This window comes from Echinops telfairi, unplaced genomic scaffold (assembly GCF_000313985.2).
Source record: "Echinops telfairi isolate 266 unplaced genomic scaffold, ASM31398v2 ScPeMD7_14;HRSCAF=57, whole genome shotgun sequence".
In the NCBI taxonomy this organism is placed as follows: domain Eukaryota; kingdom Metazoa; phylum Chordata; class Mammalia; order Afrosoricida; family Tenrecidae; genus Echinops; species Echinops telfairi.
Window position 1 is genome coordinate 6,876,054 of NW_022103911.1, and position 27,390 is coordinate 6,903,443.

Sequence of the window (27,390 nt, forward strand, 5' to 3'; positions counted from 1 at the left end):
GCTTCCAATTCCCCTCTGTACCGCTGTGCATCATCTGGTCTAACCAGGTCTGCAAGGCGAAACTGGGGTCCTGGTAGTTGGGGGGAGGAAGCGTTTAAGGAAGTCACTTTCTATACTTCTCTATGAAGAAATGTAATTGTAATTTCTTTATTGTATACTTGTTTTGGACTGTTGATTTTTTTTTCAGCCTCGTTTTTAGATTGTTAATCCTTTGGCTCCAAAACCTCTGATAGAAGAAATATGTAAAAGGAAATCTGTGAATACTGATTCTGTTACAGTTAGCATTATTTGTATAGAAGTTGGTGGTACAGACATAATCTGAGCAATTTAGGAAAATATAAACCTGGGTTAACATCCATTATGGACCTAGTTTTTGTAATAGTGAGAAAGATGTCCTTTTTTTGCCCAAAAGGTAAGGCTTCCATAAGCTTTGCACTATGAGCACAAAGATTAATAGCATGACTTAGGAGACTAAATACACACCCCTAAAGCTCTGTGACTTTGGGCAATATTCTGAGACAATGTTCTGTGAATCTTAATAATATTTAGTTCACAGTGTTAGTATGAGTGAAACGTGCTTATGACAATTTTCTGGCATGTAAAACTCACTAGCATTCGGGTCACTTCCAACTCTTAATGACTTGAGAGGGCAGAGTGGAACTGCCTCAATGAATTTCCAAGGTTGTAATTAGAAGGCCAAAAGTAGAATGCTTGTCTTCAAATAGCAACCAAGGACTCTTGCTATGAGCGTTCGTTTTCAAGGATTTATTTTTTTTTAAATTATTTTTCTCATCAAGCTTTCAATGTATTTGAGTAAGTGAAGGTTTTTAGTCTTAAAAGACACAAAATACAAGGGGTTTTCCTTAATAATACCCTGTCTCTCTGAGGATGCCGTTATTGTTGTTGGGTGCCATTGAGTTGCTTTTGACTCATAGTGACCCTGTGTGTAGCACAAGGAAACAGTGCCTGGTCCAGTACTATCCTTACAGTTAGTTGTTCTTATATTTGAGCCACTGTTTCAGTCCAGATTGTTGAAGGTCTTCCTCTTTATTGTTGACTCTACTAAACCAACCATGATGTCCTTCCCCAGGAACTGGTCTCTCCTGATAGCATGTCTATCGAAAATACATGAGACCACGTCTCACCATTCTTGTTTCTAAGGAATATTCTGATTGTACTTCCTCCAGGACGTGAAAATACAACCCAACGCTTCAGCTCCATCTTGGTTCTAAGGAATATTCTGATTGTACTTCCTCCAGGATGTGAAAATACAACCCAACGCTTCAGCTCCCTAGGGAGATGACAGTGCCACTTCCTAATATATATCTTGTTTTCACTAAATCAGTATCCAGATTTTGAGGCTGGACTCAGCTCTTATCAACAACCAAGCCACTCTGACTTAACTGAGATTAGTAAAGGAAAAGAAGTAAAAGCAAACTAGTGAACATGATGTGGTTGTTAGATGTTGTTGAGTAAATTCAACAGAATAAACTATCCAGTCCCATGCCATCTTGCAATTGTTGTTTGAGTCCATGGAGTCACTGGTGTCCATCCATCTCATTGAGGGCCGTCCTTTGTTTCACTGACTTTCTACGATGACCCCTGTGTTGAGATTTACTCATGATATATGAAGCAGCAGTTTCTCCCTCTTTGACTTTGTAACATTCCATTTTTGTGGAGATACTGCAATTATCTTTTCTCTCATTGATAGTTGCTGGAAACATAATATCTTGTGACATTGTGGTGGTGGTGGTGTTTTTAAATGACCCCAGGATGTCTCTTGGATTGCATTTAGAGCAGTACCCCTCACACTCTACTTCACATTCTATATCTTTGACATGTTTGAAAGAGTTTCTTAAAAGAACAACCCATAATTTGGACATATCTTAAACCCTGCAGCCCCTCAAGTTTAGTTTAAAAGGTTGCAAGAATAATGCATGATTGATGTGTAATTCCCAAGCATTTTAGTGAGAGGTCAAATTTCTCCTATTGCTAATCCTAAATTTGTTTACTTAGCGTGGGAATCTTCCAGATTCCTTAGTTTTGAAAGGACCTTTCCCTTTCAAAATTAATATTGTAGAAAGTTTTATGTTTTATATTCTGTCCTTAAACAGCCTTTGCTAATGGTATTTGCAGGGCTGGACAACCCTTACCTAATTCAGTAATTGAATCAATGATTGCAAAAATGGAATATTTTTTTTCTGGCAGTTAGCAGCCAAGTACATAGACCTCTACGCACCCAGGGCTCCTTGTTTTCTTTGATTCATTCAGTACTTCTGTATGTACTAGCTTATCAGCTATGGTTTTCCCCTTCCCCATTTCTTCTCTTCCCCTTTTAAAAAAACTCAGGATGCTAGAATCCTTAATGGCCATTGTAGTGGATGCGCAGACTATAATTTGGTAGGTGGAACCTCTTCTAGCCAGTGCCTGCATTTTTATCTGTTTCTGTTCTCTGTCACAAGGAGTTCCAGACCTGAAATTTATCCTTTCTGCAAAGAACGATCTTTTTTTAAGTGGGGGAATGGTAGACACCAAGATCTGGATACTGAATTTATTTTTAGTTACTGGAGTCCTTCATTGGATAAAAATAGAAAATATATGTTAGGAAAAAATTGAAAGTAACAGTTCAAACCCAGGAGCACAATGTTCTTCTTCCATTTTATATTTCAGCTTCCAAGGCTGAGAAAGAAATCCTGATTCCCATACAAGGAGTTCTTTTTAAAAATATATTCTAATATAACATGAGTGTTAAGGACTATACTAATATAATCTTACTAACATAATGCTCTTAGTGTGTCCTTGAATTAAAAAACATCAATTTGTGAATGGCACTATAGCTTAATAAAAGTGTTTTTGTGAAGGACAGCTTGTACATTGAGTCCTGATGTTAGATCTTTGATCTTTGTCAAGTTATTTTTTTTTACCCTCAGTTTCCTCATGCATGATTTACAGGTAATATCTAACAATTATTTAGGGAATTGGTGTTTATTCTTGTTTAATAAATAGTAGTTAGTAGTAGTAGTTACAGCAGTAAAATGCCTACATCTCATTCAGTGCTTTTGAGAATAAAACTAGTTTGCTTTTGTTGATACAATAATGCTCAAATTATTATTTTAACTATGAAAACCTAATTACCTGTCTTGATATTCAGATGTTAAAGGTACTTTATCAGGGAAAATGATTTAAATTTTTGTACTGTAGCCTTTTTATCTCTAAATAGAATGCTTTTATGGGTTGGAAGCATTAACTGCACTATAGTCTTTTCCAATTCTCAGATAAATATTTTTAAAGACAATAGTAATGGTGGATTTTCAGTTTTTTAATAGCTTAAACCTCCTGTTTTCTAGGCATTGAAAGATAGCACAGAAGTGGAAATTGTGGACCAGAAAATGAGAAAAAAGATAGAACCAGAAAAATGGCCAATTCCTGGGCCTCCTCCACGGAGCGTGCCACAGACTGACTTCTCCCAACTGATTGACTGCCCGGAATTTGTGCCAGGCCAGGCCTTTGGCTCACATACAGGTAACAGCCTTTCTTTCTTTTAGAACAGATAGTGTAACAGTTGGCAAAGCTACTTGGTGTCCCATTTAACTTTTTTTTTTAGTTTACTTTGATTCAGTAGGATGAGGAAGGATAGCTAACTGATGTGATGCTCTAATTTCTATTCATTTTGCCTCTCACACAGAGCTATAAGTAGAATGGGGGTCTATAGATCTATTATGCCAGGTTTTACCTTGTCAGACCAGAACAATCTAGATATGTATGCATAAAGAAGAAAAACCCAAGGAATGGATTACAGTTCCTTAAATTTTGTTGCCAGTATATTTGAAAAGACAAACACTTCTGTTTTGATGCAGAATTGAGTCTCTTATAAGGTTATTATGGATTCAATAAAATGGTGTGTTTAGGATTTACAAAAGCTGTTTTAATGTTACTTTTTTTTTTTTCCCCTCCTGGATCATTTTAAAGACATTCCTTCTTGGGGAAAAAATATGTGTGCTTAAACTTTTTTCAGTCAGGGTGATGATCTACTGATGCTCTTGGATGTCATTTGATCGGAATATGCAGTGGAGTAGGTGAATCACTGAAATATCAATGTAAATATTGGAACAAGTTGTGCTGCAGAAGTGAAAGCAACCTGGACTGCCTTCTGTGCCAGAATGTCTACTCCCAACTCCTTTGAAGGAAGTTGGGCCTCACCACAGTGGAGATAACCATCTTTGTGCCAATGAGGAGACACAGACCAGAGGACTGCTATTGTTTTCCTAGGAGGTGCCCAATTTGTTTGTATTTGGCCTGGGTTGCACTGTGGGAAGGTTAATTATTATCATCCTGGAAATACTGCAAGAATTCTATCTTTTGCTTCTAGTGTTATGTACACCAGTAATGCAGAAATAGACTTGACTGGCATTTCCCAGAATTTTAGGTTCTTGCTATTTGATTTACCCTTGAATATAGTGTACATTGCAAAACACATTGTTACAATGTTTCTCATGAACTCTTTAAGATTTATTAATGTGAACTTAAAGGGATAAGAAATTTAAAAAATGAACATGGGTATATTTTTCTTCATCCAAATGTATTTTTGATACATCAATATGAAGATCTGATCATCAATAACGCATTGATGATGGATTTTTTTTAATCTTGCATTTTCTTTGTAAATAATTTGTTTCTAATCTCAGCAAGCAATTTGGGTAGGTATTTTAAAAACTGAAGAAAAGTAGCATTGTTGGAGGTTTTTGTTGTTGTTTTGTTTTTAAATACACAGGGCTGATTGTATAAGTTAGATTTATTTATTGTGTAAACTTGGGGTCCAAGGTGATAGTTTTAACCTGCTTATAAACAAGCACTTGATAAATTAGTTGAAATGGAAAATTCTTTTTCCACAGGGTAGCTGATTTAGGTCAATCACATTGGTGATGCCTGTCCATTAACCATTTATGCATTGTTAATAAAATTACAAGAATAAATCAGAATGCCTTGTACATTTTTATTGCTTTTAATATACACTCAAAATGCATGCACATATTTCCTGAAACTAGTCAACTTTAGGTTCTTTAGATCGTTTAGAGAACAAATAGATCATGAAATGTAGAAAGTTGGAATGTTTTTGGAGTTACTATAATTCATTAGTCAATCTTTTCCAGAGTCGTTCAATTTCCGGTGTTTACAATCACCCTTTTATAAGAAACCCAAGTTTGCCAAATTCAGTGGTGAATATGGTGTTACCAAAAATAAGGAATAAGAAGTCTAGACAGAAAAAAAAAAGTCTAGACAGTGTTTATGTATACCTCTGGGTAAAGCAAAGCAGTACCACTTTAATCTTTATCTTTTTTCTTCTTTAAAAAAAACTTTATCTTAAATTCCAAACCCACCACCTTAGGTGTCAGACAGAGACTGTAAATCTTCATGGTAGTAAATAGCCTCACCTTTCTCCTGTGGCGCTGACCTTGCAGTTAGCAGTGGAGTGCTTAATCCACAGCACCACCTTGGTTCTTTTCTGAGAGCTTTGTATGGAAAAATAATTTCAATTTTCCATATTTCCCCTATATTGATTCAGTTACCTAACATACCTGGGAACCCTGAGCAGAGGACCTGAATGCTCCAGAAAAGGTTGTTGAGGGACAATAGTAAGTTACGTTTGAAATAAGTTTTTGTAGTACTGTGGATGAAGTATTACAATATCAACCTGAACGCTATCATTCATAAAAATTGATAGCGCCGGTACCTGCTAATCTTATTTCTTTAATGTATGGGAGGATACTTAATCATTAGGGGGAAAAGTGGGATTTCCTTTAAAACATAATTTAGAAACCCATGTAATTATACAGAACTTATTTTTATAACTAGATTAAAGTGTGTGTGTGTGTAAACCATATCAAATGTATGGACTATATTCTGTTGTTCATCTATGGAGAATTGAATGATAATTTTTAATAAATGAAAGCAGTGAAGAAAATATTCTGTTTTATGTTCCAATAAACTATAACAGGCTTTAAAATAAGTACCTGAAAATATTTGTAACTAATTTTAATGTCACAATAATTCAAATCATTCAAACTCATTGGGACATGGGATGTTCAGGGCCTACCACCATACTTAAATCTTAAAGTAATTTGAAATAATTTATTTTATTGCAAAGAAAACATGGTTATAGTCAACCATCTGAGCATTACATATGGCTTAAATATTTAGATGAGCATTATTTTAAAATTGTTCTCTAAATCTCTTCAAAAATTTCCTCACTAAACACTAATGTGTTTTGATTGTAGTAATGATAAAAGTGTAAGAGGCTTTACAAACAGCTAGGGATGATTATACAATAAACTGATAAATGGGTATAAAAGATTAAGTTTCTAGTAAGGGAAGCAGTTGTTACTATTTTTAATATAGACATTTAATGTGACAGGTGCTGTTCTAAGATTACTACATGAGCTAAGTAGTGTCTTAGGGGATAAGACCAGGTAATCTATTTCCAGAAAGTCAGCCATTGAAAGAAAGCACTATGGAGCACAGGTCCACATGACATGTATGGGGTCACAATGAGTCTGACTCAGCTCAATGCAATTGCTTATTATATAGTCTTTTAATCTCAACTATAATTATACAAGATGACTGAGTCAATGATGGTCCTGAATCTATTCTTATAGCTTAATTCACTATATAAACAGGATTCCCTGGAGGTAATGATTTTCTCATTTCTGTAACTTTTATATTGCCAGTAAAAACTCAGTTCGGCTACTTATGTGCACTAAATGATGCTATGTATACTGTTAATTGGAAGTTCTAGAGCAGCAGTAAAATGTGAAAAAAAAATTTTTTTTAATCGTTTTATTAGGGGCTCATACAACTCTTATCACAATCTGTACATACATCAATTGTGTAAAGCACATTTGTACATTCATTGCCCTCATCATTCTCAAAATATTTCCTCTCCACTGAAGCCCCTGGCATTAAGTCCTCATTTTCCCCCTCCCTCTCCGCTCCCCCCTCCCTCATGAGCCCTTGATAATTTATAAATTATTATTTTGTCATATCTTGCCCTGTCCGACATCTCCCTTCACCCACTTTTCTGTTGTCCATCCACCAGGGAGGAGGTCACATATAGTTCCTTGTAATTTGTTCCCTCTTTCCAACCCACTCTCCCTCTACCCTCCAGTATCACCACTCACACCACTGGTCCTGATGGATCATCAATTTATTTTACTAATACTTCTAACTCCACATAACCAAGTTATCATTATAATAATCATAAAATTTGACACAATTTTCCTTTTTAAAATACAAGTCTATTGTACATTTTTAATGTATCTTCCAACTAGCCACATTTTGAGGGCTCAAAAGTCTTATTGTGACTACTAACAAAAAGGCTGTTGTTTCAAAACACCTCTTTTTAAAGTATTACAGTAAATTTTGTATCCAAAACTGATTGAATCCGGAAACTGACTTACTGGGTAAGATCCATTTTATTCTGGTGTATATTAAATGAATGTAAAATCTTGGAGTAAAATCCCAATTGCATTGTAGATGCATGTTCATTTAGTCAATGAAAGGTTGCTTGTGCTTTTAAAATTTTAGCTTTATATGACATTCATCTGCAGTATTTTCAAGGAATTGACTTTGAGGAGAAAATGTTTCAAATCTTGTTGTATAAACTTGTTTTTAAAATATTTTTGTGCAAAGTTATGTACATATTGCATCTTTAGGTTGGAAGATGAATGTAAATATCAACACTTCAGGTCAAAATATTTGCCTTTTGAAAAGACGTTTATGAAGAAAATTATATAGTGCATAAAGATTTTGATTAAAAGATAATAACAATATGGAGAAAGGCCTTTTAAATTCCCGAAGTTTAATGTTATTGCCAAGGTATGCATTTTAATGATGTGACATTCTATTCCTCAGTGTCCAGTATGAGGCAAGATAGGAAGTGGACACACTGCATTTATTGCATTTGTCAAATGTTGTTAAGCAAAGGAAGTGTGAAATGTGTGAGTAGTGCTGCCTAGTTTATATCCTAGTTTAACGAGACACTCATTTTACCTCATGTAAAATAGGCATTTAGTGTGTGACTTCAGTTTAACTCTTGTTTTAATCCAAGATTTCAAAGAGGACTTTTTTCCTATGTAGATGATTCTTAAAATCAGAAATTGACCCATGTTGATGTTTTTGAGAAGTTGTGAGTGAATATGGTGATCTGGATAAGGATTTGTGGTATTCCTTTTAATTATTCAGTGGCTTCACTTTCAAATAAATCTTAGAAGCTCTTCAGGTTTGAATATCACTGGGATGATTGTCATTGACATGCTGATGTGTCATGCTTTTGTGAGAAAATTCTCAAGCTGAAAACAAGAAATTACTTTATCAAGAAAGGTAATATTTTAACTTTAGAACTAATTTAAAATTTTAGAGTCTGCCCCAAACTCACCGAGAATTGGAAGTCCACTGGCTCCAAAGAAAAATACTGAAACAAGTAACCTTCAAGCCATGGCTAGAGGTTTGTCTACCAGTTTGCCTGACTTGGATTCAGAGCCTTGGATAGAAGTGAAAAAGAGACATCGTCATTCACCAGTGAAATTAAAGGTAAATTGAGATAGACCAGCTAATGGGATCCATCCTAAGTGCAGTGTAAGTTAGGTCAGCATATTGTTATTTTTTATTTTAATGAATCATTTTATTGGGCTCTTACAGTTCTTAAAGCAATCTATACATCAATTGTGTCAAGCACATTTGTACATATATTGCCTTGATCATTTCCAAAACATTTTCATTCTTCATGAGATCCTTTCCTTCACTCCCCACCCCCAAGCATATTTTGTATGTGTAAGGTGAATGTGTAAAATTTGTGAAAGTTGTAAATTTAAATTCTTTGTTCTTTAGTAAGAGCCTATGGTTTATTCTCAAATAGTAGATAAGTTATATTTTATCAGGTTTTAAAGTTTTTAGTTTATTTTTGGACATTTGATTTGGATTCTCTTGTTAGTGCAAAGGGTACCCAAATATACTCAGCTGCTGACTTTTGCTTAGTATTTGTTTTTAGTTTTTTAAAACAAAACACAGGAAATATTCTTTATGTCAATAAGTGGGTATGTGTCAGGTTTATATAAATTTATGTGGTTTAATATGAAGGGGGCACCCCCAAAAAACCGGAATTTTTTTCAAAGATAAGCATTTAAATTTTTTTGCAAAACCACCATATCACCTTCAAATTACTCTCCATTACACTGAATACATTTGTCAAATCTGTGATTTCATTCTTGGAAACGTTTTTCAAACTCGTTTGTTTAGATGGCTGACAGCACCTCCCTCATTTTTTTCTTCACCTCTTGTATGTTGTCTTATTGCTGTCCTTTCATGTGCCTCTGCATTTTCGGTAACAAAAAGAAATTATATGGAGTGAGGCCAGGTGAGTAAGGTGTGTGGGGCTAAAAGGCATGCTCTGATTTTGCCAAAAACTGGCACACTGAAATGGCTGTGTAAGCAGATGCGTTGTGGTGGCAAAACGCCGTTTGCCACAAATCAGGCCTTTTTTTGTTTCACTCTGCTGTGCAGTCTTTTCAGAACCTTGATTAACAGTCTGACCTGGTGGAATGAACTCCAAATGCACTACGAGTTGACATTTTTGTTTGTTCAGGAAGTTGATGAACATCCAGAATGTTTGTCATCATTCAACATTTCACCTTTTTGAAGCGAGAAAACCACTTGTACACGTAGTGCTGCCCTTTTAAGCTGTGTTCAACATCACAACAGTTTTTGTGGCATTTTTCCCTGAGCAGGAAACAAAATTTCACAGCTGCACGCTGTTCTTTTAAATCTGCCATCACAAACAGTGAGGGTCAAGGGAAACGGCTTTTATGAAAAAATTGACTGACCAGAGAACCTTCCCAGGAGACACCACTGTGTGCACTAAATGAATTGCTCAATGCTTGCCGGGGCGGGGCGGGGCAGGGATGTGTACTAAGAAAGCTCCATTCTACTCCACCCAGCACAATTGTTTTTTGTAAGGTAACCCCTTGTATATGATAATAAAGAAAAAGAAGGGGTTTCTTTGTGGGCCATCTAAAGATGTAAAAAGGTTATAAAAGGTAATGTGGTTTTGTAACTGCTGTGGCTGTTTATGCGCAACCATATACCTTATGGGAGCTGGTTCTTTGTTATGGAGATTTAGGGTCCTGATTCCTTTCTTGGAACATCACAGGTAATTGATGGGATGAGTTTTTAGTGCTTCTGTTGTACTTCCATAGTATAAGGGGTCTTGGAAACGTAATGGGGCCCTTATTCCACTCTCCGAGTGTTGCTATGAGTAGGAATCAATTCAGTGGCCGTGTGTTTGGGTTTTGGGGGCTGATAGCCTAAATTTTTGTCTGCCTAAATGTATAATGTGTAAGCTAATTCTCACAAAATTTATGACTTTTTTTGGGTTGTGTATGTATTTTATTAAAAAGATCGTTTTATTGGGGGCTCTTACATCAAATTGTATCAAGCATATTTGTACATATGTTGCCATCATTTTCTAGACATTTACTTTTTATTGAGCCCTTGGTAACAGCTTCTCTTTTCCCCCTCCCCCTGCCCAGTCTTCCTGACTCTGATCTCTGTCTCCCTTCCCCCACAGTTTCTGTTGTTCATCTCCTTTCAGGGTGTGTGTGTGTGTGTGTCTATGTGTCCCTCTTCCCTCCTCTATGACATTTGTTTTAAAAGTGGTAGGAAAGTTTTGTTTTTTTTAAAATTATTTTATTGGGGGCTCTTATCTCAATGCACATATCCATCCATTGTGTTGAGCACATTTATACATTTGTTGCCATCATCAGCCTCAAAACATTTTCTTTCTACTTGAGTCTTTGGTATCAGCGCCTCATTTTTCCCCTCCCTCTTCCATCCTCCTTCCCTCCTGAACCCTTGATAATTTATCAATTATTTTTTCATGTCTTACACTGCCTGACGTCTCCCTTCACTCACTTTTCTGTTGTCTGTCACCTAGGGAGGGGATTATATGTCAATCATTGTGATCGGTTGCCCTTTTCTCACCTCATCTTCCCCTTCCCCTTCTCCTCCTGGTATTGCTACTCTCATTATCAGTCCTGAGGAGTTTATCAGTCTTGGGTTCCCTGTGTTTCCAGCTCTTATCTGTACCCATGTACATGCTCTGGTCTAGCAGAATTTATAAGGTACATTGGGGTCATGATAGTGGAGGGGGGGGGGGGGGAAGCATTAAAGAACTGGAGGAAAAGTTGTATGTTGTAACTTTACCACTAGAAAAGTTTTTGTATGAAATATCAACTTATTCCTTTAGGAATCGACAGCTGTACCTGATGAGGCATTAAATCCACTATTACCTTCGGAAGAACAAGAACAAGAAGAACTTGATTTTTTATTTGATGAAGAGATGGAACAAATAAAAAGTCGAAAAAACACATTTACTGATTGGTCTGATGATTCAGATTATGAAATTGATGACCAGGATTTAAACAAGATTTTGATTGTAACTCAGACACCACCTTACATGAGAAAACATCCTGGAGGAGATCGAACGGGCAATCACATGTCTCGGGCGAAGATTACATCTGATCTTGCTAAAGTTATCAATGATGGCTTATATTATTATGAACAGGATTTATGGATGGAAGAGGATGAAAACGCACACATAACTACAAAGGTAACTTTAAAAAAAATTTTGGGTGGACTCATATATCATATCACAATCCAAGAATTAGGCAAAAGTATGTTTCATCGTTGCTACACTGCACCCTGACTGGCTCGTCTCCTCCCCATGACCCTTCAGTAAGGAGGTGTCCGTTACATACAGATGGGCTTTGGGTCTCCACTCTGCTCTTCCCCTCATTTACAATGATATGATTTTTTGTTCTTTGATGCCTGATACCTCATTGTCACACAGGCCGGTGTGCTTCTTCCATATGGGCTTTGTTGTTTCTGAGCAAATGGCTACTTGCTTACCTGCAAGCCTTTAAGACCCCAGACAGTATATCTTTTGATAGCTGGGCGCTTTTTTAACCACATTTGTTTATGTACCCGCTTTGTCTTCAACGATCCTGTCTGGAAAGTGAATATCACAGAATGCCAGTTTAATAGAACAAAGTATTCTTGCATTGAGGGAGTACTTCAGTGGAGGCCCAATGTCCATCTGCTACCTTAATACCCAACCTATAAATATGTGCACATAGATCTATTTCCCCATTATCATATATAAATATATTTACATATGTACATGCCTGTATTTAGACCTCTATAAATGCCCATTGCCTCTCAGCTCTTCCCTCTATTTCTTTTTTTTTGTTTGTTTAATCATTTAAAAAAATCATTTTTATTAGGGGCTCATACAACTCTTACCACAGTCCATACATACATCAATTGTGTAAAGCACATTTGTACATTCATTGCCCTCATCATTCTCAAAACATTTGCTCTCCACCTGGCATCAGCTCCTCATTTTTTCCCCTCCCAACCCACTCCCCCCTTTCCTCTATTTCAAAGGTAACTTTCTGGCCAACATTTGTCTGCTGATAACTCTGATTTGAATGTATATTGCTGTTTTTTATTTTCCTAAACTTGAAATGTCAGATTATGAAATTTTGAATATAAACGATTTAATTTGAAAAGTTCCTTTAAATATATCTGATAGTCACACCCAGAAAAGTAAAGGCACTGTAGTAAACATTTTTAATTAACCCTCTCCCCGCATAAGTTACCACTGAGACCTGTTCTCATAAAGTGGACTAAAAATTGAAGTTATAGACAGACTTAGTTTTCATCCTCATTCCTTATCTAGTGATAATCACCCTAGCTATATGGGCCAGTAACTGCAGAGGGGAGTTGCTTTTGTTCCTGTTTTCATCTATTCCACCTTAGTTTATGGAAGTGCAACAGACTGTGAAGATATAAAGTAGCTGATTGTCTTTCTCTGATAATTACTTTGTGAGGGATGCCATTTGAAAAGTTTCAATTTTCCATCTTCTTGCTTTTCACTCCAGATCTTGACCCGCATGCTGGTTAATTAAGGTAAAATAGAAGATAGAGTGGTCTGCTATACATCTGCGTTCTTCTGGTATAAGATGCAATGAGCAGATGGGAAGGAATAAGGAGGAGTCTCTTCCTGCCATTTCCTATGTTATCAGTGGCCTCTTGTTACATCCCCACTCACCACCTCCAAAGTTAAAATTTGTTTTGGGAGATAGGATTGCGTTGAAAAATTATATAACTATGAAATAGGAAAGAAACCTTAGAAGTAGTTATACAATAATGTTTAAACGTTCTATTGCTGTGTAGCTTGAAGCCAACAAGTGGTTGAATAGAGGTAACATTTTGTTCATGGGTGCTCTTATCAATAAGACGCGTTCTTCAGTTATTCCTGGAATGTTACCATTGCTTTCACGTTTTTTGTGTGTGTTCTCTTGTTATTGTGATTTTGGAGATCTGGTCCAGTCTATGAAAGCTTGTCAGTGACTTAAAATCTGAGCTGCTCTCTGCTTGTCCCAATGTTTAGGAAGTATGTTTTTATTAAATTTCTCAGTTGACCATCTTAACTGGATAAAAGATTTTGTTTATGATTCAGGCAGTCCCCAATTCATGCTTGTGTCTTACAAGTTTTATGTAAGTCAGATCAGGTACATACAGTTCTTAATTAACTTTTTTTTTTCTTTTTTTAAAATCATTTTATTAGGGGCTTATACAGCTCTTATCACAATCCATACATACATCAATGGTGTAAAGCACATTTGTACATTCATTGCCCTCATCATTCTCAAAACATTTGCTCTCCACTTAAGCCCCAGGCATCAGGTCCTCATTTTTTCCGCTCCCTCCCTAATTAACTTTATTTTAATGCATAGATTAAGTGTAGGGCTGCTAAGCACAAGTCCAACAGTTCAAATACAACAGATTCTCTGTGAGAGAAAGATGAAGCTCTCTGCTCTTGTGAAGATTTGTAGTCTTGGGAAACATCCTGTATTGAGTGACTATGAATTGGAATTGACTGGGTGACAGTGGGTTAGATTTGTTTTTAGTGCAAGAAAAAACGTAAACCTTTCAAATGATTCAAAAGCTGCACATGCAGCGAGGGAAATTCTAATGAAGTATTTGTTGCAAGTAGGGACAGAGTTCTGGTCATTTAAAAGTGAGAGTAAAATTATATAACATTCAAGGTAAGCGGAAATTTTCCTTGAGTTGGACTTTCATAACTTGGGGTCTGCCTATACTTGAATCTTTATGGAATTTCTACCTCAGTTTACTCATTCTTAAAATACTGAAAGAGATCAACAGTTCTGATACAAAGTGTAGTGCTCAAAGCTTGCTTTTAAAAATACATGAAAAATTATGAATTAAAAATTATAAAATAACCAAAGGGGCTTTTAAACACTGTGCATAATCCAGTTTCTCTGGGAAATTGTTTTTCAAGTTCTAAATAACAAATGTATAAGCCATTTGGAGGAATGACCTATTGTAGGTATAGAGATAATTAACAACTATGTATTGAATTATTGAGGTAGGTGCTAACTTTACCACTAAATTGTGATCAGGGAAAATTAATCTTGACTATTTGCATTTAAAGCATTATGACTGAGCTTCTGTATTGTTTTAGACGGATTTTTTAGTAATAGTTGTGTTACGTAACTGCACTCCTTTGTTTCTAATTCTATGCCTAACACAGAATCTCGTTAAACTTGTACCTTTCCTGTAGGTCTGCTTAATGTGAGAGAAATCAATTATTTAACATGTTTATTGATTTTTTTACTCTGTGCCAGACACCATAGTAGCTCCTGGTCAAAGTGGGAAGCTAACAATTAAGTTCTCTATATTCCATATACTTACTAGACATTAGAAAACAAACACAATCCCTGCAATATTTAATCACAAATCGTGAAAAAGGTAAAGAAAGCAACATTGCTGACCAAGGTGGTTGGGAGGCTTTTAAGAAGGTAACAGATATGTTGAATTTTAGGTAGGAGTTAACTATGTAAAGGGTAGTGAAATAGTAATCCAGAAATCGGGAACAACAGGTGTCAAGGATCTAATGCCAGAAAGAATCTGGCATAGTTCAGGTACTAAAAAAAGTTCAATCTGCAATATAGCATTATACAAAAAGACAATTCTGATAAACAGGAGTCAGATCATATAGGACTTTTGTGGACCATGTTGGATAGTTTGGAATTGATCTGAAGTTCAAATACAGTACTTAGGGATTTTACACAGACAGAAGGACATCATCTAATTTCAATTTTAACAGATCATTGTTGTGAAAGAGATGGGATTGGAGGTAGGGACAAGGGCAGGCAGAAAGTTATTGAAGTTGCATGCTATTGACATTGGTGGCAAAGATTATAGAAAGGCCTAGACCTAAGCCTTGAGGTATGACCGATTAGGTCTTATATAGAAAAATATAGTGTTTTGGAAGCCAAAATCTGACACAAAGATGTAGGGAATGATAATTGTGAAAAAACACACCTGTGAAAAAACAAAATTGTGATAAAACCTGTGAAAATGTTGGAATTGCTAGGAATGAAAAGTATGCCAGGTTGATTAGGTATTGGGTTATCTTTTCTGACCTCTGCAAGAGAAAGTTAGTGAATCCAGAAGTTATTTGAAGTAGATCAACATACCACTATATATAGATTTTATGTTTCTGGCATGTCCTTAGTGCTGAAAATGACTAAAATGGCTAGTTGATAGGTGAGAAAAAAATCTATTTAAATTAGATTTACAAGGACTAGAATTGCCAGAATAAAATTTAAGGATGTTGAGAACATAGAGAAGTGTTATACTTAAACTAATTTTACCCCAAGTTAGTTAGAGAATTTGGAGTGTTTGAATCATTCAACATTGCAACAGCTACCTAAAAATAATGGTGTAAGGCACAAGCCTAGGAACAAGTCAAAGGTGGAGTGTCTAGGCAGGATGTTTTTCACATTAAATTAGTACCCAAAAGGGATATTACCTTACTTAGCAAAGGAGTTCTTACTTTGCCTTTGCACTCCTCTAGAAATCTAAGACATTTTTTTTAGTGATTCTGAAGAAAAAGGAAATTATTGGACCAGATGTTACAATCATGCACTCAAAGTCAGACATCCTGGGTGACCCACAAATAAACTAGTTACAATCTGAAAATGATTGGGAAACCCATAAGCCAGAATAATTTAGATTTTTTTGCATTATTAACCAAAGAATATAAGCTAACTACAGGTATTCCCTAACTCCAATGAAGTAAAATTACTTGGTGTGGCTCTTTTATCAATAACCTTTGTGATGTCTACCTAGTAACTAGGTAGAAACATGCAAGTAAGTTTTAGAGATCGCTTAGCTTTGGGAATGGTCAGTTTGTTACTCTACTGTTTATAAAAGTGAGACATCTCTGAAACAGGAACAAGAGGATACAGCGACCATCTAAAAAGATGAGCCATGCTCTCATGAAGAGATCACTGAAGATAATGGGTTCTATAGCAAAATGTGGTGAAGAAACCAGATGGTGCCAGGTATCAGAAAAGAATAATGTCTCGGGGTCTTAGACACTTATCAAATAAACCACCATCTTAAGCGTGGTGTTAGCTAAGTCCACATGGAAGAAACATATAGCCTGTGTGTGCTCCAAGGTTTATTAGTAATAAAATCCAAATCTGAAATAGGGATTAATATCAGAGCTTAAATTGTGAGCACTTGGCTTGCAGAAGGCTATGGACAGAGTTCTCTGATCTGGACAGCTTTTTAACCAGTCCCACCAGTCTCTCTCTGACCTGGTAAGTCTAGTTAGTTTCTTATGATTAGAGACTTTTTCTTCAGAGCAGTTGTAGTGGTAGTTGGACATAACTATTTCTTCTGGTCTTAGGTACATGGAGATGCATATTTGTGTGGGTTAGTCCTTTGGACACTTGTTTCTATGCATATTAGATTTTTCACTCTTTAATTCTGTATGGAAACAGACCAATTGTTGCACCTGAGATGGCTGTTTATCAGCTTTTAAGACAATGCCTGAGGTCTTCTTGCAAGTGGCCAACAAAACACAATTGGTATCTATTCATTTGGAACAACAGTAAGGAGAGTCAGGAATAGGAGGATATGAAATGTATGGTTGATCACTTCTATCTATACAGTACTGCCTTCTTTGCCATTAGACTGGAAATGGATGGTATCTAGCTGCCATTACTGAGCATTTTGTATGTCTGTTTGTTTTTAAACTACATTTCCATCTTTTTTGTGCAAAACAAAACAAAAACAGACTTTGATGGTTACTAGAGATGGGAGGGGAAGGGAGGAAAGAGGAAGCAATAGACTAGAGGGTTTTCCCTAGTTGCCCTTCTATCTTTACCAGGCATGATGCTCTTCTTTGGGGACTGGTCTTTCTTAATATATCCAAAGTACATTAGTGCCTCTAAGAAGCACTTTGACCTTCTTCCAAGACCTCTCTCTCCTTGTGGCAGTTCATGCACTCTCAATGTTTGTCTCAGCACCACAATTCAAATGCATCAATTCTTCTTTGGTCTTCCTTATTCAACATCCTGCTTTCACGTGAATTTAAGGCAATTAGAAGTAGTAACTTAAATTCCCCAGTTTCTTTCTAATAGCATAAACTAATCATGAAGCAAACAGAAAAATATGTATTTTTTATGATTTTGGTGATAAATTGACACATACAAGACAGTTTCAAACAATGGAAATTGTTTGAAAAGAGGAAGCAATAGACTAGAGGGTTTATAGTATTAATTTGGGTGAAGGGGAAGATACACACTACAAGAGGGAAGGAGGGAAGGGAGCAGAAACAAGACCAAGGCATTGAGAGATTTGATAAATTGTTTAATTTGGGGGGCGGGGGTGGGGGTGGGAAGAACGGTGATTTGAGACATAAACCCTCACTTAAATCACAATAAAAAATTTGATAAAACTTCGACACTTAGGGTCATGTAAATAGAAGATCTTATAGATCAGTGATGAATGATGTTCCTGGATTATTTTTTAGGTTCCATTTAACAACAAGTAGAAGTTGATGGTAGGTGCCATCGAGTTGGTTCCAACCCATAGGGACCCCACACACAGTCCAATGAAACACAGCACATCCTGCACCATCCTCACAATTGTTCCTATGCTTGAGCCCATTCTTGCAGCCACTATGTCAATCCATCTATTTGAGGGCTTTCCTCTTATTCATTGCCCTTCTATCTTTACCAGGCATGATGCTCTTCTTTGGGGACTGGTCTTTCTTAATATATCCAAAGTACATTAGTGCCTCTAAGAAGCACTTTGACCTTCTTCCAAGACCTCTCTATCCTTGTGGCAGTTCATGCACTCTCAATGTTTGTCTCAGCACCACAATTCAAATGCATCAATTCTTCTTTGGTCTTCCTTATTCAACATCCTGCTTTCACGTGAATTTAAGGCAATTAGAAGTAGTAACTTAAATTCCCCAGTTTCTTTCTAATAGCATAAACTAATCATGAAGCAAACAGAAAAATATGTATTTTTTATGATTTTGGTGATAAATTGACACATACAAGACAGTTTCAAACAATGGAAATTTATTATCTGCTAGTTCTCAAGATATGACGTCCTGATGAGCTCATCTGGTTTCTGAAGACTCCAGTCAGTGTTCGCTTGCGTAGGCCCTCATCTAAAATTTCTGTGAAATAATCTATTTCTAAGCTCATGGGGACTCTTAGAATTTAGTGCCTTATAGCTAGAGGGCTGATTGATTTCTTTCCTAGCTGTTAATAAAATGAGCCTCTTTTCTCATTGCTATCAAGTCAATTCTGACCTATAGCAACCCCCTGTGGGTTTCCAAGAGACTGTAATGGCTTATGGGAGTAAAAAACCCAGTCTTTCTCCCTCAGAGTTGCTGATGGTTTTGAACTACTGACCATGTGAATCGCAGCTCAGTGTGTAACCCCTATACCACCAGGGCTCCATTCTTTTAGGAACACTTACGTTCCTTCAAATGGCACTCTTCATCTGTAAACCAGCAATACCACATTGGAGTTGTACACTTTGAATCTTTCTGACCTTTCCTCCTGTCTCATTTATTTTGCCTTTAGTTGCAGAACGTTTTTCTGGATCACCTTCCTAAATTACATCACTGATAACTAAACTTAATTACAGATAAAAAACCAGTTTTGTCAAATAAGGCAGCATTAACAGAGATTACAGTAAAGACAGTTTTGTGAGGGGCATTCTGAGAGGATACATCTTATATTGAGGATGTGCCAGATATTTAAGGAAGCTATTATAAAACTTAATTGAAGTAGGTTAGTGAAGACATAAAAGGGAGAGAATATTAAAGTTGATGTTTTCAAAGACACAGTTTGGTAAAAATGATCATTGTAATTAAATTGAGTTGCAATATATATTCCAACAAGGTTAATTTTGATTTTATTTAAACTTAAACTGACTGTAAAGCTATATGGAGTCTAAGTTGTAGGAAACAACACATAAGAAGATAGAGGCACTTGTTTGAGCATATAAAGGTATACAAGAAGGCTTCAAACACTTCATGGACAAATGGAGTGCAAAGTAATGGATTTTTCTGTGTGAACTTTTTGATGTCCCCTCTTACGATAAACCTAAAGAAAATAAAAAGTCCAAAAGCATATATGCACACTTGATTAATAACTGGGATTAAAGATCCACGAGAGTGTAATATAATTTTAATACTATAGTGCTAATAAAAAAGGTGTGTAGGGTAGGATGTAATTTTAAACTCCTACCTTCTGTCATTCAAAATGATTACATGGAAAGACAAAAGGTATAATGCTCCTCTGAGATAAGAGAATGGGGTCTCAATCTTTAGGTTTTATGGTATTTGCTGCAATATACCAACTTTACCTGCTGTTTTTAAGAGTACTTTCAAGTGAAATTATACTCATTAGTGGTGGTCTGGTGGCTAATTCCAGAGATCTTTCGGGATTTACTGACTATTGTTCGAAAGGCCTTTTTAATTGATGTGTAGTCCATATTGGGAGCGTGTACTGAAGACGGACTCTCTTCTGTCTTGATTCTCACACCATTCTCAAATGATTGGGACCCTGAAGTTTTGAGAGATCTGGTAGCAATCATGTACTGTAACTTTACCTCTCTGACTCTTGCCAACATTTCTTTTACAAATGGACCAAGACCTTTGTGTATGTTTGTTGCAGATGGATAGAGGAACTTTGACTGTAGTGTGGAGTCTTTGTTAAATAGGTGGAAAGACTGTACAAATTGACCAGTTGATACCATATTATTACCTGGCACACAGGGAATAGTATTATAGTGACTTGCCAAGAAAGAAGGGCTGCTTATCTTTTCCCCATCACCTGGTTGAAATCTTATTTCTGATTAGAACTCAAACAACTTTTATGTCAATTCCGCTGGTAGTATAAATATAGACCAAAAACTTATTTGTCTATATCTCGATGGGGACCACTTTTGCCTATTTTACCTCTAGAGTGTTGTAAAAATTTTGAAAAGTAACATTGAGCCAGTATGAAGAACGAATAAAGATAATCTGGAAAAGGAGATAGTAATGGAAAGACCAGGCATTTAAAAAAGGGAAGATTGGATAGGCTTTGCATAGAGATTATGCCACCAGAATACAGTCTGTACTGGGTTAGGTTTAATTAGCATGATGGAAACATTATGGGAAGAACTCCAAGTAGGCCATTTTATATGCAAGCAGAAAAATTTTAAGACTGGTAACTGGTATAGGTGAAGAATAAAAAACTATTATGGAAATGTACCTCCTCACCCCAAATATGTATATGTAGTCTGTGATCTTCCCAGTGTTTGGACAGTTCAGTTATTAGGCATTTTGTGTATTCATAGGGTTTTTTTCCCCACCTGATTTTCCTTTTTTCTTGGGTTTCTTATTTTCTTTGAAATCCTGTGCTTGCTCAATGCTGTATTCTTTTGTTGTGTTCATTTTTAAGCTTCCATAGATAGTTTGTCTTTTTATCTTGTACATTTGAATGGACCACCATTTCCTATATCCTTGTGTCTTGTGCTTTCTGTTGTAGCCAGAACGTTACAACTTTACAAAATGATGTGTTTCTCAGGTCAGAGTATTAAGTATTTAGCAGCACTATGTTCTATTAGGAACTCTCAGGTGGACAGAGCTTGCAAATGTTGGTTATCTCTATTGAAGCAAATGGCATGGGAATCATACCTGTCTTCTGGCTTCCCTATTGCCATGAAGCAAGGGTTAGACATTCCACCATGCTCCAACATTCTTTATCTATCCTGAGACGAGTAGCTCCTCCCATTGCATTGTACTTCTCTGCTGAGTTCGATAATTCATTGCAATGGCCACGAAAGTTAATAGGTTACCACAAGTCTGGATCAGCAAACTGTAAGGATATAGTCATTGATCCACAGCAACACCTCTCTCCTCAGTCAGCAATCATTTCTTTTTTCCGGCCTCAGCGTCTTTGCCTCTCGGGCCAGGAATCCTGGCCTGTATCTCTGTTCTGCACTCTCATTTTCTTCAACCAGATGAGGAGAAGGTACCCTATAGTCCTCTGTGCCACAGTCATTGGTACTTCTGGTCTTGGCTGCCTCAGCCACCCCAGAGATCTTAGACATGGTCTTCCAAATGGTCCTGAGATTTTCCTGTGTACCAGATGACTTATATACTAAGGAATGGCTCTGATGTAGATGTGGTTTGTCTTTTAGCCATACCCCTAATGAAAATGAAGGATGATGTATTAAGTCATATGGTCTAGTAGTGATTAAAGAGGTACCAAAGAAACAAAAAGGGTGTGAACATGGTCATATCTTAACCTGTATCAAAGAAGCCTTGGTTACTGCTTATGTATTTCTACCCTGTCCTATAGGGTCACTTTGAGTCAGAATTGACTCCACGGCAGAGAGTTTGTTCTTTTGTAATCCTGTATAAGAGAACTCCTTCTAGAAAGGAATCAAAACCACAAGCATTACGTCTAGAATTACAACGTATCATATAAGGAATCAAGCCTGGATGGTCCATATTAATTGACTGCATCTCACTTACCTCTCCTTAACTTTGATAACACCATTTTTACCTAGATCGGGTTTTTCAGAAGTTTCCAAACAGCACTAAGGGTGCTGGTTTCAACGTTCTCACCCCTGCCTTAGGACTCTTCATGCTGTTTCCATTCAGAACAAGATTTTTTTCTTCGGCAGCTCCCAAGCTGGTTGAAAGGCCCTACGGAGTTGCTCACTCTCCAGCATGTGTATTCTCCTGTTCTTGGTTGCCCCTCTACTTCACTCTATGATGGCCCATGTATCTCTGATCCAGAGATTGGGATCTTCCTTATTTTCAGGTTATCCCTGGGCCAACTAAAATTACAGCAATGCTGTCCACTGCATTGGTAGGGGGAAAGGCATACATATCCTGAACAAAGCACTGGGGAGATCTTTCGTATATATTTTGGTGCCAAAGCTTGAAGAGCCCTTCTTCTATGTGGTCCAGTGAAAGGTGCATTGCTTAGGTGAGCTGGCTGTGCTGCAGCAACTGCTCTGCCAGATGGGGAGTGGTGCAGGCAGCCTTTTCTTACTGTATGAGGCTTGTCATTTACGTCTTTTTTTGTTTGTTTTTAAACATTTTATTAGGGGCTAATACAACTGTTATCGCAATCCATACACACATCAATTGTGTAAAGCGCATTTGTACATCATTCTCAAAACATTTTCTCTCCACTTAAACCCCCGACATTAGGGCCTCATTTTTCCCCTCCCTCCCCGCTACCCCCTCCCTCATGAGCCCTTGATAGTTTATAAATTGGTATTTTGTCATATCTTGCCCTGTCTGACATCTCCCTTCACCCTCTTTTCGGCTGTCTGTCCCCCAGGGAGGAGGTCGCACACAGTTCCTTGTAATCGGTTTCCTCTTCCCTACCCATTCTCCCTTTACCCTCCCTGTTTCACCACTCACACCACTGGTCCTGTAGGGCTCATCCGCCCTGGATTCCCTGTATTTTCAGTTCCTGTCTGTACCAGTGTACCTCCTCTGGTCTAGCCAGACTTGCAAGGTCGAATTCGAGTCATGGTAGTGGGTGCGGGTAGGAAACATTTAGGAACTAGAGGAAAGTTGTATTTCTCATCATTGCTACATCGCACCGACTGGCTCATTTACTTCTTTTTACTATCCACTGTCTATTCAGAATCTCACAGGGCTGAGCACAGATTTTTTTTTTCTTAGACTATATCTGTGGGCAGATTTGGGGAGCTGCTGACACTCCCATATTCCCAGAACTATTGTTAAATCTCTCCCCCTCTCCATCTCCTCTCAAGATTGATTATGTCTACCAATATATCTTCAAGATCACAAACTTTTTTCTAGCACCATCAACTCAAGTTCTAGGGTTTCCTTTTCAGTTCTAGAATTTCCAACTTTTAGCATTTCTTGTTCTTTTCTGTTGAGATTTCCTATGAAGCTTCTATTTTTAGTTCTTCCAACATATTTATAACAGCTGCTTTAATGTCTGCCTTAAAATGCAGTATTTGAGAGAACTTTGGGACAGTTTCTATTGACTAACAAAAAACTTCTTGACTATGGGTTGCACATTTCTTTAGTAACTTAAAAATGTGCTGAAAATTGCAGGTTTTAAACTGTAGAGGTTATAGATTATGTCATCGATGGCTAACGTTTTTTCCTTTTGATTGGCCTACTTTATAGGGTTGACTTCATTAAGGCAGATATTGAAATGCCTTTCTTTTAAGAAAACTTAAAAACCACTCAGTTCTATTTCTCATCTGGATTTGTCGGCTCTTGAGTTAGGCTTTGCTAGGGAGAGTGGAATCTAGAGAAACACTCATTCAGGGATGTGGACCTTGTTTTATAGCATGGCCTTATGCCTACAGTGTGACTTTAATGATATCTCAGGTATTAATGAGTGGCTGGCCTTACGCTTCTAGACTTAATAAGACTGCACAATATAATCCTCCACTCTCTTTAACCCCTATTAAGTTAAACTTTTTGAAAATTTGCTTTATACTACTTTGGTTTTACAAAAGACACAAACTGAAAAAAATACTAAGAGAATTTTTGCTATTACAAAAAAATGAAAAGTCAAACTAGCATTTAGCCTTGGTTTCTCAGCGAGCAGCTTGCACTCCGAGCATCAAGAGTGGTGTCACCAACCTCCTTTCCCAGGAACTGCACTTCACATCTCAGCATCAAACTGTCATAGCTTTGAACAGCTATTCACAAACACTATAGTAAGTTATTTTTTAGGTTTTATGTGTTATTTGATCTGAATTGATAGGTAAGATTTTGAGTCTGCAAATGTTCCAAAATTGTTCTCATACAAATGAATGGTAAGCTTCACTTTTTCACATTTTGGCGTAAGCAAGGTTTCACAGAAATGCTCTACTTTTGGATAGTGGGGGCAAGCTGTATTTGTTCGGCTCATCTTATTGCTGCACCTGCTTTCGGGTATGTTTCAGATGTCTTGTCCAACTCTGCTTTTAGCCAAGGACTCCTGTGTGTCTGGGCCTAACACACTGTTGCTCCTTTCATCACTGCCTAGCCCGCATTTCTCTAGTGTTCTGCTTCACAGATTCCACTGCTTCAGCTGCCCTCAACTCTAAGCACTACCTTCTCATCTCATTGGGACAGTTGTGCTTTACTTTGGCTGGAGCTTGCTGTGCCATGATTGGGAACTTGTACCCAGGAAGAGAACTGAGGTGATTATGGAGCTTACCTGGTGAGTTTCTCTTCTCTTACAAATCACAATCTTGCATTGCCTTTAGTCCAATGCCAGAACTTATTTTTCCCAATTTTTATGATTATTTTCATTGGGAAGCCTAGGCTGGTGTCAGCTAATACATTATATCCAGAAGCAGAAGATTATACATTGTAAGATTTTCTTTTTAACATCATAAAATTTTTCATTTGTAATATTAAGCCCTGCTAATTTAACAGTATTAATCCCCGAATGGAGCAAATGGTTAAGCACTAGAGCACTAACTGAAAAGTTTCAGTTTGGCAGTAAAGACATATCCAGTGGTGCCCCGGATTTAAAGCTTGGCTATCTGCCTCCAAGATGCCACAGTCTTAAAAACCCTATGGAGTGGAGTTCTCCTCTACACAGTTTTCACCATGAATGCAGATTAACTAGACAGCAAAAGCAGTAGTACAGTGGTAACTCTCTTATCACAGTTAGTAGTGGGTTAAATTATTACAATCACCTTTGAAAATAATTTATACTTAGTAAATGTGACCATTTATATGTCCTCAGAAGTATCAGTTCCATTTCTACGTGTTACCTACCATGAGAATTAATGGCACTAAACATCAACATCATGTCCTTACGAGCACAATAGATAAATTGTAGTCATTTAGGCAGTATTTATCAGTTAAATAAAATAATGATAAATGTAGAAAACCTAACAAATGTAGGTGTGTTGATAATTTTTATTTTAAATGCCAGTATAGATGAATTAATAATTGATGAAGCTTGGTGATAAATAAGACTTTGTATCATTCTACTCTTACATATGTTAGAAAAATTCAAAAATCAAAAAACTAAACTAAAAAAAAGTTATGTGGATGTTATCCATAGACCTTTTCCAATATTGTTTTATTTATATAAAAAAGTTCAAAAACTAGGGGAATGAAATATATTAAGAATGCTTATTAACAAAGGAACTATTGGGAAATTATCTTAGGCAATATAATGATCGCCTCTGGAGATGTGCATATATTTTACATATTTCTATATGTGACATTTTACAATAAAACAAGGTTATTTAAAAATAGCTGAATGGGCACCAGACAGTAGGTAAGAAAAACCAAAAATGAATTGATGCCTTTGAGATGGGGAGTCGGCAATAATAATAAAGGCATGTGGACTGCCAGAAGAACAAGCAAATCTGTCTTGGAAGAAGTGCAGCCGGAACGTTCCTTAGACACAAGGATGGTGACACTTGAAAAGGGACCAGTCCTTAGAGTAGAGAACATCATGATCGGTAAAGTAAAAGATGACCCTTAAGCTGTATTGGCACAATTGCTGCAGAAATAGACTCAAAAATGACAACTGTGAGGGCACCCCACCTGTTTAGTACTTTTTAAAGTTTAAATAAGGAATGCTTGCCCTTTCCCTCTCCCAATTAAAAAATGTGGCATAATATTTAATCTACTCTTGGTACTTTGTAAGATTGCAATTTTGCAATATTAAATAAATTCCCTGTATTTTTTCACCATTATAAAAGAACCTACTGAAATTGTTTTGATGGTAACTCATAGAAATCTTATAGGACAGAGTACAAAAACCATCAGGGTTTCGAAGGTTATAATCTTGACCAAAGCCAACTGCTTCATCTTTCTCTCACAGAAAAGCTGGTGGGTTTGAACTCCTGACCTTTTGGTTAGCGGGCACTTAAACACGGCCCTTTTGTAACCATTGCCACTCTCTATTTCCATTACATTTTCATTACCCAAATAGAAACTATCTATAAAAACTAATTCTCATCACCTGGCCCCTTTAGTCCCTGGTAGCTTTTATTCTACTCACTGCCTCTCTAAATTTGACTATTGTAGATGCACCATAAGTGAAGCTATAACAATAGGAGGGGGTTCCCTCCAAAAAACTCAAAAAACCCTCCACTAACTTCCCCCCGCTAGGCAAACATCAAACAACTGGCCCTGAATTTGTGCACCCAGTGTCGTCGTCTGGAAGGTTTTTTCTGGTCAAAGTGAAATTTCTTTTTACATAAAAGCAGTTTCGCTCCAACCTCGTTTTTTTGTGATGGCCAGTTTAACAGTGTGCAGGTATGATGTTTTGTTTCCTGCTTGGGAAAAATGATGCAGAAACTGGTAAAAAGAAATTGTTGCAAATATAAGATACAATAATAATTTATAAATTATTAAGGGTGCATGGGGGAGAGGGGAGGAGGAAGGGAAGGGGAGGGCGCGGGGGGAAAAGGAAAATTAGCGGATTCCGGGAACCCAAGAGGCAAGCGAATTTTGGGAATAATGAGGGCAAATGTGCTTTACACAATTGATCTATGTATTGTGATGAATTGTATGAGCCCGAATAAATTGATTAAAAAAAAAAATCTATTGATGTGCAAAATATGAATCCAGGAAAATTATTGTCAAAAATGAAATGTAACTCATATCAGTATCCTAAGCATTACTGAATCGAAATAGACTGGTGGTATTGGCCATTTTGAATTAAAAAAATTCAAATGATTTACTGATGACACAAGAGGAACTTTAAAGCACAGTGCTATCCGTGATGGGATTATGTCTATCCACCTTCATGGAAATTCAATCAGTGCAACTGTTATTTAAATTTATGCACCAACTATAAAAGTTGTGATGAATAGAATTCTACCAAAATCTATAGCCGAAATTGGTCTTATGTACACTCAAGATGCAATTCCTTCTTGTTTGACTAACCCCAGAGGAAACGTCTGCAAGCACACGTGGGT

General features: G+C 36.9%; 1 protein-coding gene across 6 annotated transcripts in view; it reads left to right on the forward strand.

Moving 5' to 3' along the window:
• The window catches only part of LARP1B (La ribonucleoprotein 1B), a 106,403-nt gene that overhangs the window by 41,450 nt on the left and 37,563 nt on the right, over nt 1–27,390 (forward strand). For 3 of the 6 annotated variants that reach the window (XM_030884789.2, XM_045287384.1, XM_045287386.1), the window contains 3 exons: nt 3,348–3,522; nt 8,414–8,586; nt 11,297–11,659. In XM_030884789.2, the coding sequence (XP_030740649.1) occupies nt 3,348–3,522; nt 8,414–8,586; nt 11,297–11,659 (711 nt within the window). Of the gene's footprint in view, nt 1–3,347; nt 3,523–3,969; nt 4,980–8,413; nt 8,587–11,296; nt 11,660–24,571; nt 24,660–27,390 lie in introns of those variants that run through there. The other 3 variants (XM_045287385.1, XM_045287388.1, XM_045287387.1) reach the window with 3 other exon arrangements.